At 43.9% G+C, this 19,774-nt stretch overlaps 1 protein-coding gene across 4 annotated transcripts in view; it reads left to right on the forward strand.

Moving 5' to 3' along the window:
• The window catches only part of P4HA2 (prolyl 4-hydroxylase subunit alpha 2), a 54,917-nt gene extending 51,217 nt beyond the window's left edge, over positions 1 to 3,700 (forward strand). For 3 of the 4 annotated variants that reach the window (XM_005297896.4, XM_005297897.4, XM_065554988.1), the window contains 3 exons: positions 336 to 404; positions 1,307 to 1,403; positions 2,784 to 3,700. In XM_005297896.4, the coding sequence (XP_005297953.1) occupies positions 336 to 404; positions 1,307 to 1,403; positions 2,784 to 2,854 (237 nt within the window). In that variant the 3' untranslated portion in view covers positions 2,855 to 3,700. The remainder of the gene's footprint in view (positions 1 to 335; positions 405 to 1,306; positions 1,404 to 2,783) is intronic. The other variant, XR_010589893.1, reaches the window with a different exon arrangement.
• The last annotated feature ends 16,074 nt before the right edge of the window (positions 3,701 to 19,774 follow it).

A 19,774-nucleotide genomic window follows, 5' to 3' on the forward strand; every position in this document is an offset into this window, starting at 1 on the left:
ATATCTCATAATGCCCATCAGCCTTAATTGGCATATTTTTATACACAATAACGTATACAACAACTGCTCATTCTTTGGGGTTCAGACTCCCTCTTCTCCCTTTGGGGTGTCTGGACCCTGATTGTCACACAAGTTTTGTGTGTTCTGTTCACACTTCAAATTCAGCATCTTCCATGTCATTAATTGTCTGTTTATACAGTATATGAGTTATAACTTTGTGTTACCACTGGTGCTTTGGGGACTTTTATAACGGTTCAGTGGTTGTGATTTGCATGCTCTGACATTGCATCATAAAATGTTTGTGTTATGGTGACTTCGTTAACTTATTTTCCCAGATGAGTGATGTAGAAGCTGGAGGTGCTACAGTTTTCCCAGATTTTGGGGCTGCAATTTGGCCCCAAAAGGTAACAATTGCTTTATTTGTGTATACTCCCTCTCCTCTTTCCCCACATGCACACAAAAGTTAGTGAAAACATTGTTGCTTTCATACATTTATGTGGTACGAGTGATAGTAGTGACTTACTTAGGGCTGCACTAGATTATGGGCCTACATATTGCCATTATAGAAAGCAATGAAACCTGGTTCTGGGTGGCTGTAGAATGTCAATCTGTACACAATCTGAACAATTTCTACAAAGGGCAGCTTTTAATAGGAAAGGAATTGCATGGAGGTAAGATTTCTCCCTGCTCCAGACACAGTACACCCATACTAGATATTAAACACATCATCTGCCCATTCCTTAGGGTTTTTCTTTATCTTAAATAAGAACAAAAAGCAACGTCATCTTGAGCTTCCTCTTTAGCGTGGCAGTACTTAGGTTTTCTCCTTTCGGGACTCCCTGGTCCCTGTCCCTCTGACTGAAAAAGAGTCCCAAACAATTTATATGCATGCGTTTGAGCTAAGACTTGAGCTGCCCAAGTGAATTAGCACAGCAGCTGTGGCTCTCCTATGCAGAGTTGTAGCTCCTGACATCCAGTCATAGGAATAAAACAGGGAAACCTTGGATCAATTTAAATAAAGATATAGACAGTCCCATAAACCCAGAGTGCACTATGGCAGGGATGGAATGGGAGGCTTTTTATTTAACAGATGTGAAGCTCAAAAGAGAAAGGTGAGATAAATGAATGCTTGGAGTTTAAATTATTTAATTTTGATATACTGTCAGCAGTAAGCCACAAGCGTGAAGTTACTAAGAGCCAGGTACTTGGTGTTTTTACTTTCTCTCTCTCTCTCATACCCACTCTCACATATACACATTCTGAATAGTTGCGTTGAACTTTGTTTAATCCAGACTTCCGTTTTCAGGGGACAGCAGTGTTTTGGTACAATCTTTTCAGAAGTGGCGAGGGTGATTATCGAACAAGGCATGCAGCTTGCCCAGTATTAGTAGGGTGCAAATGGGGTAAGTCATTGTCCTCTACTTGCCTTTAGTAACAAAAATTGCAACGTGATTGAAAGGGGAATTTATTAGTGAAAAGAGAATATTATTTGAACTTCCTTCAAAAAGGATTCTGTAGTTTTGGCATTGCCATTTTCACTTTTGCCATTTTGAGTCATAAATAGACATCACTCCACCAGTGTTGCATCAAATAAAAATCACACATGACACCCAGTTATTGCATTCTCTGGTCAATGTTGTGAATGTCCTTTTTTTTCATGTTGAGAACACTTATAAGGCTGCTGATTCAATATGGTACATCTCTAGATCCAGATGCCGTGAAAATCAAGGATGATTGGGGTTCAAGGCACTGATCCTACAAAAACATATAGATGGACTTAACTTTAAATGTGCAAGTAGTCCCACTGAGGTCGGTGTGACTACTTACCTGCTTAAAAGTTAAACACATGTATAAGTGTTTGCAGGATAGGGACCTAAGTAATTACAGAGGTCCCTTTGTGGTCATATCCCCAGATGACATACTCTGCCTGGAATATAGAAGGTGGACTCGTTAGCTGAACTGGTGGCCTGGAAAGTGACAATGTAGTTTTGACTAAATAGTATCTGAACAACTTCTACTGCACTGACACTTCCAGAGCACTTACGAGAAATAACGCAATTAAGAGAAGATCAAATGGAACCCAAAGAGAAGAGCTTTTTTTGCAGTGTACTTAGGAACTGGTTACTTTCAGATCACCCTAAGTAAAGCAGTTGGCATGTGTGTGTCCCCCAGCTAATTCTAACCTTGCACTGGAATATCTTTTTCATCATCACCTATTCAAAATAGACAGTTTTACAACAGGTTCTGGAAGTAAATAGATTCTGACGTTATCTGGCCAATGGAAAGTGAATTTTACCTTTGGGCCTCAGATGTTCACCTCCACAGCCTGTGAACAAAAGTCGACATCCTCAATTCTCTATCCGGCTGCTTTGTTCTAGAATATAGAAGGTGGATTCATTAGCTGAGAATATTTATGGGAATACACCAGGCTGCACAGAGGTCTACACCACCCATTCTCCCACTCCAGCATAAAGGGCATTGCAGAAGGAGAATTACCAGAGCACCCCACCCTGCGGGGTGATCCCAAATTGGCAGAATAATGCAAAGGGGAATGTTGCCACCATTGCTGTAAGTTAAGACTGGCCCCGGAATTGGAAAGGTACCTTGCACCCCCTCCCCTGAGTCTCTTTAGCTCTTGTGTGGGAGAAGGAGGAACACAACCATCCAGTTCAACCACCTTATTTTGTTAATCCAAACAAAATTTCATCCCTAGAAACCAAACTTTGAAGGTTACATGCAGGCTCCATGTACAGTTCTAACTAATTTATCTCTTTGTTCCACAGTTTCAAACAAATGGTTCCACGAAAGAGGGAATGAGTTCTTAAGACCTTGTGGATCAACAGAGGTTGACTGAAATCCAGCCTGCTACCAGCTCTTCCTTTTGTCCCTTTCCTTCTCTTTCTCTTTCAGTTCATTTCTAAGAAATGATCCATCTTCTATTATGAAAGAGCTCTGGCACTTTTTAAAAAGAATGTCACATCTATAAGTGAAAGAAGCAAAAGGCTCTAATGACTTGGCAGTACTTGGTAACTGTTATTTTCCCCATCCCTCCCCCAGTTTCACCTTCTCACCACACCCTCCCAGTTTCTTTCTTCTGTCATAGCAGTGCAAACAGCACTTTTGGTGATTTACTGCATTTGAGCGCCTGGTCTTGTGCCTTTCATTCCTCAGATGTTTTAGATGTTAAATATTTCATTGAACCAAAGTTTTGTGTACATGTTAAATTTATTGTATTTCTATGGATTGCAAGTTTTAACAAATACATGCTGTTTCAAAAAAAAAAAAAAAAAAAAAAAAAAAGATGTCCTCTACTGTGAGCTCGTGTTTAATGCTGTATCATAGCTTATCTGTGAGTCTGGGCCATTTGCTTCATTTAGAAATGTTTATGATCAGATTTGGACTAGAACTTCAGAACTCGATCACACAAGGTGCTGAGCCCCCACACCTCCTAGTGAAACCAGACTGAGCCCATCGTGTCAATTGGCGTAACTGTATTGAAATCTGACAACATGCTTATCATGGTGTGACTTGGCCTGGATTTTGCCTTTGTCTGAATTGACGTCAGCGGATGCGTTGCTTGAGTAAGAACCTCCGGATTTGGGCCCGAGCTTACTCCAGTTAACATAGACTTGTCACTTTCATTTTTAAAATAAGAAATACAAAAAACCGTACAACACAATAAACTCCTATGCTTCCATTATCTTTAGGAAATAATTGTATATGGGAGACCTAAAATCTTTGAAAAATACATAGGTAGATTGATGACAGTCTCTAGTTACGATTTTAAACATTTTCATTATTTTTGTGTGAAGCCTTTGAATTTTTGTGACTTTTTCATCCTGAAAGTAGACATTTCCATTGCATAGTACTGTGCCTTTTTGCTACAGGAAGCCCCTGATCTAATAAAGCACTTAAGCAAATGCTTAGCTTGAAGTCCACGGGACAACTCACTAGCAAAGTTTAAGCACGTGCTTAAGCATCTGGATAGATTGGGGCATGTGTTCTTGTGCTCAGGTCATTATTATCATTTTCTTCTGTACCAGCAGGGGCGGCTCTAGGCACCAGCAAAGCAAGCATGTGCTTGGGGCAGCCCATTTGCAGGGGCAGCAGGGATCCAGCATGGGAGCTGAGAACCAACAGGGGGCCCTGGGAGCTGTAGTTCCTTGGTTAGCTCCCTGCCTATAGAGCCAGCCCTGGAGCAGGGAAAGAACTACATTTCCCAGCATTCCCTTGGCCACTACCAACAGGAAAGGGGGAGGGAGTGAGGAAGTTGAGACCTCATGTTGCAGCCTGCTATGAATGGAGAGCTGCGCTGTGAGTAGGGATTCCATATTTTAACATTCAAAAAATAGGACACTCCACTGGGAGGGAGGGTAGCCCCACCCTGCCCCCATCCACTCCCTCCGATTGCCCCCCACAGAAACCTCAACCCATCCAACCCTTCCTGCTCTCTGTCCCCTGATTGCCCCCTCCCGGGACCCCTGCCCCAACTACCCCCCAGGACCCCACCCCCTATCTAAGCCCCAATGGTCCATGTCCCCAAATGCCCCCTCCTGAGACCCCCCCCAACTACCTCCCAGGACCCCACCCCCTATCTGTCCCCTCACAAACCCCTGGGACTCTCATGCCTATCCAACTGCTGCCTGTCCCCTGACTGCCCCCCCCGAACCTCTGCCCCATCCAACCCCCCTTGCTCCCTGTCCCTTGACTGTCCCCGCCCCCTGGAACGTCCTACCCCTTCTCCAACCCCCCAGCCCCCTTACCGTGCCACTCAGACCAGCATGTCTGGCTTCGCGCAGCGCCAGACACGCTACTGCATACATGCTGCCGTGCTCCCCTGCGGAGCCACAGGCCCCCCACCCCTGCCCCCTCCCAGCACCTGCCTTCCAGATTTGAACACCTCAAATTTCAGGAGTGCTCAAGCTCCGTTTGGGCAGCTGTTACTTCATTTCTCCCAAATCAAGTATACTGATCCACTGTAACTTGCTGTAGAAAAAGTAGGATAAAATTAAGCAAGAAATGCTTCCCAGTGGTTATTAGGACTGGAATTGCTATTTTCAACAGCCATTGCCTTTTTTTTTTGTTGGTTTGTTTAAAAGGAAGACAGTGATATTGCATTGGCAAATTCCCCATAGAAAGAAAGAGTGGAACAAAAGAAAAATAAAGGCACCTCAACTTTTCCTCATTTATGTAGGACAGCCTTATAATGTGCATCCAGATATCCTCCAATCACACAAGCTGAAAATTGTTCCACTTTACTGCAGTTCTGTAACCATATGGGAACCAATCCTGTCTGTGTTCTGTGCACATCTAAAATTCCTGCTGAATGACCTGCCCTGGGAGCGAGTTACCAGTGACCCAGGGCTGTGGCGGAAGGAGGGTGCAGGTGGGTGGGGGGGCGGGTGAGCCCAGGGCTGGGGCGGCAGGAGATGTGTGTGGGGGGCAATGGTAGGGGAATAGGGGGAACCCAGAGCTGGGGCAGCAGGGTGTGTGTGTGTTTGTGGGGGAGAGACCAGGGCTGGGGCGGCAGGGGAGTGCAGTTGAGGGGGTGAGAGCCCAGGGCTAGGGAGGCAGGGGGGTGCGGGTGGTGGAGAAGAGCCCAGGACTGGGGCGGCAGGGGGGTGCGGCGAGGAGCCCAGGGCTGGGACGGGGGGCAGCCAAAATTTTTTTGCTTGGGGCGGCAAAAAACCTGGAGCCGGCCCTGTGTACCAGACACACAAGGAACCGATTCCCAACTGCCTTGCATCTTGTGTTGGTCACTTAACACATGTGAAGGGAGTGTAAAGTGCTTCCAAATCACGATGGTTTCATAAAGGGGCAAGGGCTAGAGGATAAGACTACACAAAGGATAAGGCAGTAGAAATTGGGGCCTAATATCTGTATTTAGGTGCTTTACAATGACTTCAAAAGGTAGGAGATGATTAATTATGGGAAGTTAATAGCACAAAAGATTTAGCAGTATTGAGAAGAAATGTTTTGAGGAAAAAATTAAGAAATACCGAGGCAGATTGTGGCTGACTCTTGTGCAGATGTGCCGGGGTGTTGACTTCAATGGGAGTTCTTCTGGCCAGTACTGGTATGAGGGTGAATGTTTTAGAGTATTCGTGATTTCAAGTGAACTCCTTAGAGTGAACCGTAAAAACCTACATTACTGCTTAAAGAATATATTGGGTTAATGGTAATGGCATTGACATTCAGAACAGACCTCAGAGACAGAAAATTCAGTTAACTCGCAATGTCTAATTGCACCCATAATGTTATCATAAGATGAACATTGATTTCTTCTCCATTGTACATTTGTAAAGTAACTGTTGAATGAACTAATATTTAAAACAATTATCTGTCAACATCCTCTTGAGGGCTGGAAGCACTACACCTACTAGATTGTGTTCTTAGGGAAAGAGCAATTTACAGCGTATTGGATTTCATATGGCAGGTATAATGGACATCACCATCCCTGGTACGATGGTAGGATAGTGTGGGCTCTGATTCAGCAATAAGCTTCAGCACGTGCCTCCATTTTAGCATGTAAATATTTCCATTGAATTCAATGGAATTACGTGCTTAAAGTCTGGCACATGCTTAGGCCTGATTCTATAAAGTACTCATAAGTTTTAATTTCACCATGAGAGGCAACTACACCCTTGAAGAGACGGCTGGAAGGTTACATAAACTAATAGAATCGTTCATTGTGAACGATGTGGATGTGAAGGGTTGTTCATTGAATAATTATTTGTGACTAAATCTCTTTCTCCTACAAACAGCTGCAGTAAGTAATGTGAAATCATAAGCACTTTCACAAAACCTATGGTAATAAATGCAATACGCTACACTCTCCATTTGAAAATCGGAATGTTTCTTAAAGCTGGGTAAGTGGTGTCCCAATTTTATAGATGGAAACTGAGGCATAGAATGGCTATATGCCTTGCCCAGGCCCACATAGTGAGTCCAGTAGCAGTCAGGAACAGAACCCCTGTTTATCTGATCCTGAGGGCAATCCCCTTTAATCTGCGGTGTCCTTTACACAGAACTATTTACTACAATTTGGTAGTTTTTCTGTAATCTTTCACAGCTCTTGTCCACAAGAGTTGCTAAGAGTTCTTGTGGTTTCTGGCTGTTTCTTCAGAAAACTCTGCTGATGAGCTGTAGCTATGTTGGCAAAATCTCTTATGCACAACAAAAACACAAGAAATTATGTGCTTTATTTTATGACAATGTGCGCAGCATATAGCAAACCCACAAAGATTTGGATAAAACAGAGATGGGCCAAAACCTAAGGTTTTAACTCATTTAAATTTCAGGGTGTGGGAGAAGAATCTATCTATTGTAGCTATATATTTCTAGAATGACCATCACCATGGTATGTATATAGGCTCCAACAAACCAGATCAGAATTCTAGTCAAAAACTGCAAGTCACACCATCTCAACCAAGAGGGCTGTGATAGACACATGGGTAATTCACACACCAAACTGACATCTGTTCACTTGCTCCTGTTTTTCCAGGTAAATGCGTATAATACATAACGGATACGCTCACCTAGCCTCCAGCCTCTCCTGCAGAGAGAGAGGTGGAATGAGTGTGTATGAAAGTGTTTGAACCCTCGGGGCATGGCCCTTCATTATACTGTGTACAGTATTCTCTTATAGCTAATCTGATTTGTAAAGTATTGCTCTATTAGGTCTGGAGAGTCTGGGCTTTTCTGCAAAACAATGTTTCAAACTCCTGGGTGTCCAGTACACTTTGAGATGTGTGCATAGCTTGTCTGATTGCATCCACCATTCTGCTCCCTGGCTTTATAGAAGATAGACTAACTATGTCAGCAAGCCTAAAAATGAGCCTCCAGGACATTGTTTTCAGACCTAAAAGAGAGAAACTTGTGCATGTCTTGGAATTATCAATGCCTTCCACTATGCAGAGAGAGGAGCAATCCTATCTGTGCGTTACAGGTATGTAACGCAATTTTACACACAATTTTAACCTGATAGAATTCTGTCTCATAAACACGCTGCTCATGCTTCTGTATTTCACAGGGTGTAACACATAAGAGCAGCTATTTTTATCTAGTAATCTGAATGGGATTTTTTTTTTTTTTTACATTTTCAATTTACCATAATTATTGTAATTTGGGGACGTTAGTACATCAGGTTTAAATAAGAGAGGTTTTTTTTAGCGCCAAGTTTGTCTAGAAATGTAAAGAATATTTGACAAGAAGCTGTTAACAATATTAAAGTAATACATTTGACACTTAACTGCTTTTTAATAGATGTCATTTCCCCTTGAAATTCATTGCACATTTAGTTGGAAATGACAGTATTCTCTATTGTGTCTCTCTTACTCTGTAGAAGCACTATGGAGATTTGCAGTGTTCTATCAATGATTAATAATGATATAATTTTGCAATGGAATTGATATCACAAACCTGGTGACACTTCATGGAGAATATTTGGGATCTGAGCCACACAATTCCAATTACTTGCTTCGCCTCTTCAAGAATATATTTTCATTCTGGAGTGAATACGAAAAGCATTATGTTTAAGTTGGCAAATACCTTTTGACTCTCCATATTGCTACTGATAAATTCTTCATAATGAGAAGACTCTGATGGCAATTCTTATGAAAGTGGTTTTTTATTTTTAAAAATGCATTTAAAATTAATTCCCTATCCACTACTCAAACCTGATTTAGAGTAACAATATCAAAGCTCTCTGCATCCACCATTCTGCTCCCTGGTTTTTTCAAACATAACTAATTATTTTCAGGGTTCTCAATAACCTCACTATTGGCAATGTTCCAGGCAAACATACTCCACCCTTAGAAGATAACGAAAAAAGTTAGTGTTAAAGGTTGTATCTCGTGTATTCATCTACCCAAAGAGAGTGAAGATTTGCTAGAAGATAATGGGAGGAGGGGAAAAAACCAAAAGTTTAGTGACACAGAACAGAATTCAATGAAATCTATGTGCATTTACTTAAAGCTCCCAACTATCTTCAATGTCAGCCAGGTTTTGACTTTAATTGAAAAATGCAGTATTTGATGCTAGGGGGTGGGCTTTTTGGATGGGGTGGGTTGTTTTTTGAATACATAAAAGGTGAAATTAAAGCAGTAATTCAATCCTAAAGATGTTCTTTCCTCAGCTATTTTATATTCATGATTAATAAAACACACTGATATGTAATGCACATGAATTATCACACAATAATTGTTTTAAAGATGTATAAATTTGAGGCACAGCCTATTTCTAATTGGGCTAATGTTACCAATTACTGGTTGCTAAATCCCAATCCATGCTAATACAATACAAGTCAGACTTGTCTGTTGTGAGCACTAGTGACATATTGCAAATGTAGCGTGGTATAAAATCATTTTCCAGTTTATTATGGCCTGTGTACTTTGAACAAAGAGAGGTTTTCCCTACAAGCCTGCAGAATAGCTCCATCCCACAAGTAAATGTTTTTATTTTATCAATATAAAACAGCAATATGTTCTGCAAGATGATATAAAAAACATGCATAAAAATGCAAAAAGCAAAATTATACTAAAGGATCTGAGAAAAGCAAACCAGTTCCCTCTAAGGCAGCCTTGGATACTTGCCTTTTATCTAGCTCTACAAAGGCATTTATGGACTATGCCTGTCCCAGGGAGGGTCTGGTTTCAGTGATATAACTGAATAGCTTTTTTCCCTCTGTCATTCAGTGTGATCTTCCTGTGATGCCGACAGTCCCAGCACATTGACAGATGTTATAGTGATGTACACAGTATTTATCTCTATCCACAAACAGTGCTCATCTATTCATTAGGAAGGGCCCAATTATGCACGTTAGTCACAGTTTTCCCCACTTAGAAGAGTGTCATTCTTGCTGCATACTTCCAGCTCCTGTCCAGCTCCTGTTAACGATGATGGAAGTTACACCACTGAAGGGAGGTGGATCAAGCGCCATATTCATACCCAAACATCTCAAGCATGTAAAAATAGGCTTGGTATGGTTTGCATTAACATGACTATATAGCAGGTTATGATCTTGTGACAGTTTAATAAGCTTGATGTTTCCAACAGCAGATATAAACAACAATTTATGGCCGGGTTGTTGTTTTTGTTAATACCAGGCAGCATTAATTGAATGTGTTTAATTGCTTAAAATCCACTAGAACTGTGGATGGTGTCAGTCTTTTGGTGACTGACCTGCCTTACTCCTCTCATAACCTTCACTTCATCACTTAGCTGAACTTGTTTTCTAGCATCCCAATAGCCCAGCATATGAGAAGCTGGCGGACAGGAAGAAGAGAGATGGTTGAACACCAAAAGGCTGGTACTGGAAGCCACAGTTAGTAGCATCATTCAACTGAGTTCCATTACTTTTGTTGGGAAGGATGGAGCTGATACTTTAAAAGACCTAAGTCACGTCTGTTCTGGATGTAATTCAGTGTTCCCATGGCATTCTTTGTAACAGTAGGAGTTGCCCTTCACCTGTAACCAGCAGTCCCTGGCTGTGCACCGGTTCCCATAGGGTTGTCTCCTCCTGCCCCAGATGTGGCTATATTTCAGGGGTGAAGTGTTTCCTACAGGGTAGGATTATGGCTGACTGTTGCTCAGGTGACCTCATGCAGAAGCCAGGCACACTGTAGTCCTTGCACTCAGCAGAGCATAGGGACCACTCCATCCTTGAAACCCCAGGCTACTAGGCAACTCAAAGGAAGAGGTGTGTGTGTGTGTGTGGGGGGGGGGGATTGTCTGCCCCTCTTCTCTACTCTATGCCAGAACTAGCTAGTCAGAGGGTACATGCTGCATCCTCCAAGGGAATGTGCAAGCTATGCCACTGCTTGAGTGCCTGGGTGCTCTGGAAGGAAGCCCAATCCTTCCTGGCACTTAACATGGGGTGGTGTGACTCCACACTGACCCTGGGCTGGGCAAGTGTCTGTCTGGCTCCATACATATAGGGCCAGAGGGTGCACGTAAAGGACTTTGGGGAGCTTTGTAAAAATGCTTTCAGATTGCACAGGAGCTGTTATTATATCAGCGAGGAAGTTTTCTCACTGTGTTTGAACAGCCAGCTCCTGTGCATGATAGATGCTGATGCCATGTGGACTATCTCTACCCCGGAAAGGCATCCTCTTATCTTACAGTGTGTAGGCAGAAGAAGAACCACACCCTTTCCTTCCATGCCAGTAATGGAAAGCAAGTTCAGATACCTGGTTTGTTAAACCCTGGCTTGACTGTAGTGTGTGGAGACACATTTCATTAACCACTATGCAGCCGACGCATCCCTCTAGTTGAAAGGGGAAATCACCTAAAAATCCAGATTCCCCATGTTCGCTAAATTAAATACCTGTACTTTTCTTTGTTCTACATTTAATGTAATTTGTTGTTATTTCCTGTCCCAGTTACCAGAGAAAAAGATGTGAAAATCACTTATTTGATCACTGTAGAGGAGAAGACAAGCATCCAGTACAAAATCGATTGTATGTGGCTGCTGAAAGATCTAACCTTGATAGATGGAAAAGAGGCCATGCAAGTAAGTCAAATTGCTCTGTGATAGTTACCTCACAGATAATTTGTGGGGATAACTGTGAAGGTTCTTGTAAGGCACCTCACCACCACCTGCCCTTAGCAGGAAGTAATCTTGTCTGTGCTGTGGATCAGCTCCCAGAAACCACCAGTCTGTGGCAGCACAAGCACTGCCTTTCAGGCCTCCGCAGGCCTCGCTCTTTCCGTACAGGTAGTGCTAGGCACACACCAACTCCAGCATTCCCTGCAGCGTCCAGCCCTTTTCTCACTGAACGCTCATAGAATCACCAGGCCTGCTATTCCCCAAGGAACAGGACACACCAGCTTGTACGATATGGCTGGGGACCAGCACGTTGCTGAACACCACAGTACTTAAACTTATTCTTGTTTTCACTACAAATATATCATCAAAGAACAGAGATTCTAGTGATAGTGAATAAGAGTATTGGAAACAAATGGTTACATATAAAGCAAAATCCTAACATGCTTTCTAGAGATTACATTTAACTAACAAGTTAACTTCCTGACTGCAGAAGTCTCTCTCACCCGAATTTCTCTCCAGCATTTTTTCCAGCCAAGCCTGGTTGAGACCCCTTTGTCATGAAGCAAAATCACTGTCCTTTTGCTTCCTCCCTGAAGGGTGAAGGTGCGTATCCTTTGTCCACTAAGTACAGTAGAGCAAGTCTTTGATGGGGACCTCCAGATAAGATTCTCTTCCCTCCCTTCCTGTTTTTCTTTATTAGTTTCAGTCTGAAATCCACACATTCAGTTCAGCCTACACAATATTTAATTTATATGTAAACAGCTAGTTAGATAAACATTTCTTGTCTGACAGGAAACCTGATTTCCCCTTTGCAAGTGACCAGTCTCTAAACACAGACCTCATCATTTTCGGTATATGTACATAAGTCTTTACACAACATCCGTGCCGGCCTTTCGCCACAATGCTAATAACCAGGGTGACACCAGCTTTTATTTGAGACTTCACATGACACTCTTTGAACTGGAATGCACGTGTCAGATGCCGGAGATGGCCGTAACCCCTATAGACCCCCACTGTGCCCCCTGCCAGTTGGCACTAAGAGGTTCCTGGGTCACAGATGCTTAACTGTGGTTTTCTATCAAGGAGAGAGGCCTAGCATTAAAAAAAGGTCTGTCAGTTGTTATCTACTTCAGCTGCATTGATTTGGGTAAAATCGGTGTCTAACAATGGTGAGAGTTGGGCCTTTTCAGATATTTTTTGGTATGAATATTTGTCTTGGCATATGAAATCTCAGTGTGTGCCTGCCTCTCACCCCCACTCCAGTTCTTTTCATGCCAAGGTGCCAGGTAAAACGTTTGAAAGCACTTAAGTTAAGTTGGCTTCTAAATGCCACTTTCAGAGGTGCCTTAGTGTACATCTACACTACCCAGGATTGGCGGATAGCGATCTATCTATCGGGGATCGATTTCTCGCATGTAGTGTAGACGCGATAAATCGATCCCCGATCGCTCTCCCATCGGCTGCTGAGCACCAGCTCGGTGAGAGGCGGAAGCAAAGTCGACGGGGGAGCCGCAGCGCAATGCAAAGTAAGTAATTTTAATTCGATCTAAGATCCGTCGACTTCAGCTATGCTATTCTTGTAGCTGAAGTTGCAAAACTTAGATCGACCCCCCCCCCCCAATGTAGACCAGCCCTTAGTCACTTAACCCCACAGTCGTTTTCCTCAGGGGTAGCTTGTATTCCTCCTATGGAACAGAATTTGTAACCTACAGGTGAACAGACTGTGGGATGGCCACGTTAGTGTTGACTGTCCTAAGAAACTAAGTCCTGGGCTTTATCCTAGATACCAACGGTGACTGGTTTTTCTGGCATGAATAAAGTAGTCTCATTGGGGAAACAGCCAAGGTAGCACATGCTCTTCCCACAAGTGTTCATGTGTGAAATCTACTCCAACTCAAAAGATCTGAAAAGCCCATACCCTGGTCAGCAGCTGGCCTGTGAAGAGATATTTTGGCTGTTTGGTTGCTTTTGCGGGGGAAGAAGACAAGATAGGAAACATTTGAACATTTAATGCACCATTCTGCCCATTTGGATGGAGGAAGGAAACCTACAAGAAAAAACACACTATGCACGTACAACAGATGTAAATCTTCAGAATACAATCAACCATATGTTTACTGCCCACTATCTGCAGTAACCCAAATCAATGCATTGGACTACATGACTAAGACTTTCTGCCCATCTCTTCATGTCACTCTGTCTTTAGGTCTAAATCCTCAGCTGGAGGGGGGCAGGCAAAGACGGTTCTACGGGACTCAAACCAGCCTCCAGCGCAAATTAGAGCAGGCTCAGCGACAATTACATGCTGTGCTCTGGTCCCACCTTCCCTGGCTCCCCTTGTGCCCCAACCTGCTTCCACCATCCCCCTTAAACCAGGAGGAGCAGGTACACCTCTACCCCGATATAACACGAATGCGGATATAACGCGGTACAGCCGCGTTCCAGTGGGGTGGGGCTGCGCACTCCGGTGGATCAAAGCAAGTTCGATATAATGTGATTTCACCTATAACGCGGTAAGATTTTTTGCCTCCCGAGGACCACTTTATATCGGGGTAGAGGTGTATGTGGAGCCAGCTATGCCAGCATCACACCACGAGAATTCCCCTACAGCAAGGGAACCCCAGCTTTCCAGGTCGTTTGCATTGCCTTAGATGGAATGGGGGCTCAGGATCTCTCTCTCTGAAATGGTAAACTCTTCAGGGCAGAAACTATATCTTTGGCCTGGTCTACACTGGGTGGGGGGGGGGATCAATCTACATTACGCAACTTCAGCTACATGAATAACATAGCTGAAGGCGACGTACTTAGATCTACTTACCGCGGTGTCTTCATTGTGGTAAATCGACATCTGACGCTCTCCTGTCGACTCCGCCTGCTCCTCTCGCCCAGGTGTAGTATCGGAGTCGACAGGAGAGCGTTCGGCGGTCGATTTATCGTGTCTAGACTAGACGCGATAAATTAACCCCCGTTGGATCGATCGCTGCCCGTTGATCCAGCCAGTAATGTAGACAAGCCCTTTGTCTGTGTTTGATATATCATCTGGCACAATGTGGCCCTAATCTTGACTGGGGCCTCTGGTTGCTACAGTAATATAAATATGAAATACTAGTCAGCATATGTCTTGCATATTGGCTATAGACTTCTTATATAGCTATACTTCTCATAGCTGGCTGACAGCTCTTGGATTACATAATGCTTGTTGTTTTAATTTGTAGGATTACCCGAAATTTGACATGCATTTTGAACATGTTTATAGCTGGGAAGCCTTCAGCACTGCAGCCAAATATGCGTTTACACGCTGCATACGGAAAATGAGTAAAATTCACTACAGAAGGGACATTGAGTTTGTGAATTTTGACGACGACTATATGAGCGCCACTGGACACTTCCAAGTATCTGAAGATACGATGCTTGCCTTGAAGCTTTGTATACAGGTTTTGAACTGTGCGTGCCTTCTGGGCTGCTTATAGGACTACAACGGGGTGCAATGCTCTGAGCTTTAGCCTTATTAAAACTGGCTTAATGTATGTTATACCTAACAACCTCTATTCTGACTACTTTAGGTCTGATTCTGAGCTCGCTTACATCAATACCAATCCGAAGTTACTGCATCACAGTCAGTGGAGTTACACCTGGTGCAGAGTGAGACTAGAATCTGGGCCGTTGTGTACACTGCACGTTCAATACTTTCAACAAAGTGATTAAGTCTAAGTCTAATAAACTGCCCAGGTGGTACCATTTTGCATATGGAATTGTCACGGAGCAAGTCTTTATTGTCGCATGAGAAAGCATGGGTTTGTTTTGTTTTGTTTTGTTGTAATTTAAATAGTTCCTAGAGCAGGGGTAGGCAAACTTTTGACCGGAGGGCCACATCGGGTTTCCAAAATTGTATGCAGGGCCAGTTAGGGGAGGTGGGCATGGCCCAGCCCCCACCCCCTATCCGCCTCCCCCATTTCTCGCCCCTTGATGGCCCACCCCCCGGAACTCCTGTCCCATCCACCCCCCCCTTCGTCCCTGACAGTCCCCTGGGACCACTACCCCATTCACACACACCCCCGCTCCCTGTCCCCTGACTGCCCCCTGAACCCCCGCCCCTAACTGCCCCCCGCCGCCCCATCCAACTCCCCCCTCCTTCCTGACTGCCTCCCCGCCGGATCCCTGCCCCATCCAACCACCCCTTTTCCCTGTCCCCTGACTGCCCCCAAAACCCCCGCCCCTAACTGCCCCCTGCTGCCCCATCCAACCCCCACTTCCTTCCTGACTGCCCCCCAGATCCCTGCCCCCATTCAACCCCCCCTGTTCCCCGCCCTCTGACTGCCCCGACCCCTATCCACACCCCCACCCAGTGACCACCTCCCGAACTCCCCTGCCCTCTATCCACCCCACCCTCCGCTCCCTGCCCCCTTACCACATTGCCTGGAGCACCGGTGACTGGCGGCGCTACAGCCATGCACCGCACAGCACAGAGACTGGTCAGAGCTGCTCTGCAGCTGCGCTGCCCCAGGAACTCACAGCCCCGCCACCCAGAGCATTGCGCTGGCGGCGGGGTGAGCTGAGGCTGCAGGGGAGGGGAACAGCAGGGGAGGGGCCAGGGGCTAACCTCCCGGACCAAGAGCTCAGGGGCCAGGCAGGAGGGTCCTGTGGGCCGGATGTGGCCCGTGGGGCGTAGTTTGCCTACCTCTGTCCTAGAGCTTCAGCACAAATTGGTTCCCAAGAATTCTCCAGCTTTAACAAGTTGTCCTGGATTTAGTATGTTCCTTTGACATCGTTCACCTAAAATTTCCCCTTAGGGTCAGGAAAGAGAATCAAGAATAGAAGACACCCACTTGATTTCAAGCACTGGCTGGATGAAAATTAAACATTTAAGTAATTTTGCTCCATAGAAATTATACCTCTGATGCTTGTAAGGCCTGAATAGTCACAGAAGAATTTAAATTCCTAGTATCTGAGCTCTCCCTACAGCACTCCACTGTAAACTAGGCTAAGACTCTTCACGCAACCAAACTATAATATGTCTTTTAAAACAGTGGTTCTCAATCAAGGGTGCAGGGGCCGTGAGCAAGTTTCAGGGGGCCACCGAGCAGGGCTGGCATTAGACTTGCTGGGGCCCAGGGCAGAAAGCTGAAGCCCCACCACATGGGGCTGAAGCCCGGGGCCCTGAGGCCCGCCATCTGGGGCTGAAACCGAAGCCTGAGCAACTTAGCTTCACAAGGCCCTCTGTGGCGTGGGGTCCTGGGCAGTTGCCCTGCCTGCTACCCCCTAACAGTGTCTCTGGCTTTTATATGCAGAAAAACGGTGGTGGCACAGGTGGGCCATGGAAATTTTATAATATGGCGGGGAGAAGGGCCTCAGAAAGAAAAAGGTTGAGAACCCTGTTTTAAAACTTATCCATCTAAAGTTATTTGCTTGTTAAACCAGAAAATAAATGTCAATTGTTCTGCAGAGTGTTTGTGCTAAGAAATATTATTTCCAAATGTTCTGAAACAAAACATGGATCAAAAACAGATATCCTGGACATGCCCTCATTGTAATCCCAGGCATTTCACACGCTCCTTCGTCTATCCCACAGTGCGAACAGAATGTCTTTTATTAAAGGATCATTTCAGACTCTCATACGTGTAGCTTGTTGTCTTCTTTCTTGTCCCCTGTGTGGACTGGAAATATTAGACCATTCAACTTCTCCTCAATCTGTAGCAAGGATTTCTTTCAAGCAGGGTTGTAGTTCCTGTGCTGTGCTGAAACGACAACCCTCATTTCAGGTGATGGTACTCCCGCTCCTTTTGCTAGTGCGAAATGAGGAGGTAACTAGAGGACCTGGATTAGCATTTGGTACATTGTTATTGCAAATGGAAAAAAATTAGGGCTGTCAATTAATTGCAGTTTACTCATGCAATTAACTAAAAAAAAATAATCCCGATTAAAAAAATTAATCGTGATTAATCGCAGTTTTAATCACACTGTTAAACAATAGAATACCAATTGAAATTTATTACATATTTTGGATGTTTTTCTACATTTTCATAGATATTGTATTCTGTGTTGTAATTGAAATCAGTGAATATTATTTTTGATTATAAATATTTACACTGTAAAAATGATAAAAGAAATAGTATTTTTCACTTCACCTCATACAAGTACTGTAGTGCAATCTCTTTGTCATGAAAGTGCAACTTACAAATGTAGATTTTATTTTATTACATAACTGTTTTGTTTTTGAGTGCAATGTAAAATTTAGAGCCTACAAGTCCACTCAGTCCTACTTCTTGTTCAGCCAATCGCTAAGACAAACAAGTTTGTTTATATTTAAAGGAGATAATGCTGCCCTCTTCTTATTTACAATGTCACCTGAAAGTGAGAACAGGCATTTGCATGGCACTTTTGTAGCCAGCATTGCAAGGTATTTACGTGCCAGATATGCTAAACTTTCATATGCCCCTTCATGCTTCCACCACCATTCCAAAGGACATGCTTCCATGCTGATGACGCTCGTTAAATGCTTTAATTAAATTTGTGACTGAACTCCTTGGGGGAGAATTGTATGTCCCCTGCTCTGTTTTACCCATATATAAAGTGAGCACTGTACACTTCGTATTCTGTGTTATAATTGAAATCAATATATTTGAAAATGTAGAAAACATCCAAAAATATTAAAATAAATGTTATGCTCTTATTGTTTAACACTGCGCTTAATCTCAATTAATTTTTTAAGTCGCGCAATTAATCACAATTAATTCTTTTAATTGCTTGACAGCCCTAAAAACGAAAACCAGGAGAAGTCTTCTCCAAGCCAAGAGCCAGGTCCGGCTTACCTTCCTCATAAGAGTAGCCCCACTGACTTCCCCAACTTATGTGCAGGCCTCTCCACTCCTGTGTACAGTAAAAGCACAAGATGGGTCTTTCTTTTTAACCTTTTATGTATGTGTGTAACATTCCACGGCTGGGTCTGAGCCTCGTCATTCTCACTGGCTGTCAGCCGGAAACAAAGCTCCACTTCAGTCTCAAGTGTCAAGGAAATGAGAAAATCCCAGAGGAGAGTGAATGGCCATGGCCACCATCATAGTTGCGAATCCTTCCGGGACTACACTCACAGTAACATCACTCACAGCGACAGAAGCTGGACCTTTTCTATGCCTGCAGCTTTTGTCAGCAGATGGCTCTCCTGCAAATGAACACCTCTGAAGTGCAGCCACCACCAGTGCAAGGGGCCAACCTGAGAGAAACAGAGCTAGGGAGAGCTAAAGAATATGCAAATGCTTTCCCAGCTATCTGGCTTAAGGGGTAACTTGCTGAGTCATCTGCGGTCTTTCTATTTCCAGCCATACCCATTTCTCTTCCTGCCCATGTAAGAAATGTGAAGAAGGGTAGAGAATCTCAAAATGACTCATCACTTTAGAGTAAGAGAAGTTGAGCGTAGTAGTTCTGATTCAAGCATTAGCTTATTGGGAATGATAATTAGTCCCAGTGGGACTACTTGTTCCTTTGACTGTGTGGCAGCTGTGCGTGATTTCCCTTCTGAATCGAGCAGCCGCTGCCTAGCTGGCAAGTACAGAATCAAACGCCTGTGCTCCAGATGGACAACTGTACATGTGGCATTGCTGATTCCTCCATAGGACATGCCACAATGTCTTAACCTCAGGTGGTTTGACAGTGGAAGCCATTATAATAATCTTCCAAAGTGCAATTAACATACAATGTAGTATTTCTTGTTTCTGGTTTGATTCCCTTCTCTTTCCCCTATTTCTTACATGGGTGGGAGTAAATGAAACACTACCAACTCAGCCACAAGTATGTAAGGGCTTTCATTATCGCCATTAAACATAATACCTGGGTTCTGGCTCAGGTTTTCATAGATTCCAAGGCCAGAAGGGACCATGGTGATCAATCAGTCTGAGCTCCCGTATCACACAGGCCAGAGAACTTCCCTGAAATAATTCCTAGAGCAGATCTTTTAGAAAAACATCCAGTCTTGGTTTAGAAATTGTCAGTGACGGAGAATCCACCACGACCCTTGGAAATTGTTCCAATGCTTGATTACTCTCACTGTTAAAATGTATGCTTTATTTCCATGCTGAATTTGTCTGGCTTCAACGTCCAACCATAGAACCATGTTATGCCTTTCTTGGCTAGACTGAAGAGCCCATTATTAAATATTTGTTCCCCAAGTAGGTACTTATAGACTATACTCAAGTCACCGCTGAACCTTCTTTTTGTTAAGCTAAATAGACT

This window comes from Chrysemys picta, chromosome 8 (assembly GCF_011386835.1).
Source record: "Chrysemys picta bellii isolate R12L10 chromosome 8, ASM1138683v2, whole genome shotgun sequence".
NCBI lineage: Eukaryota > Metazoa > Chordata > Testudines > Emydidae > Chrysemys > Chrysemys picta.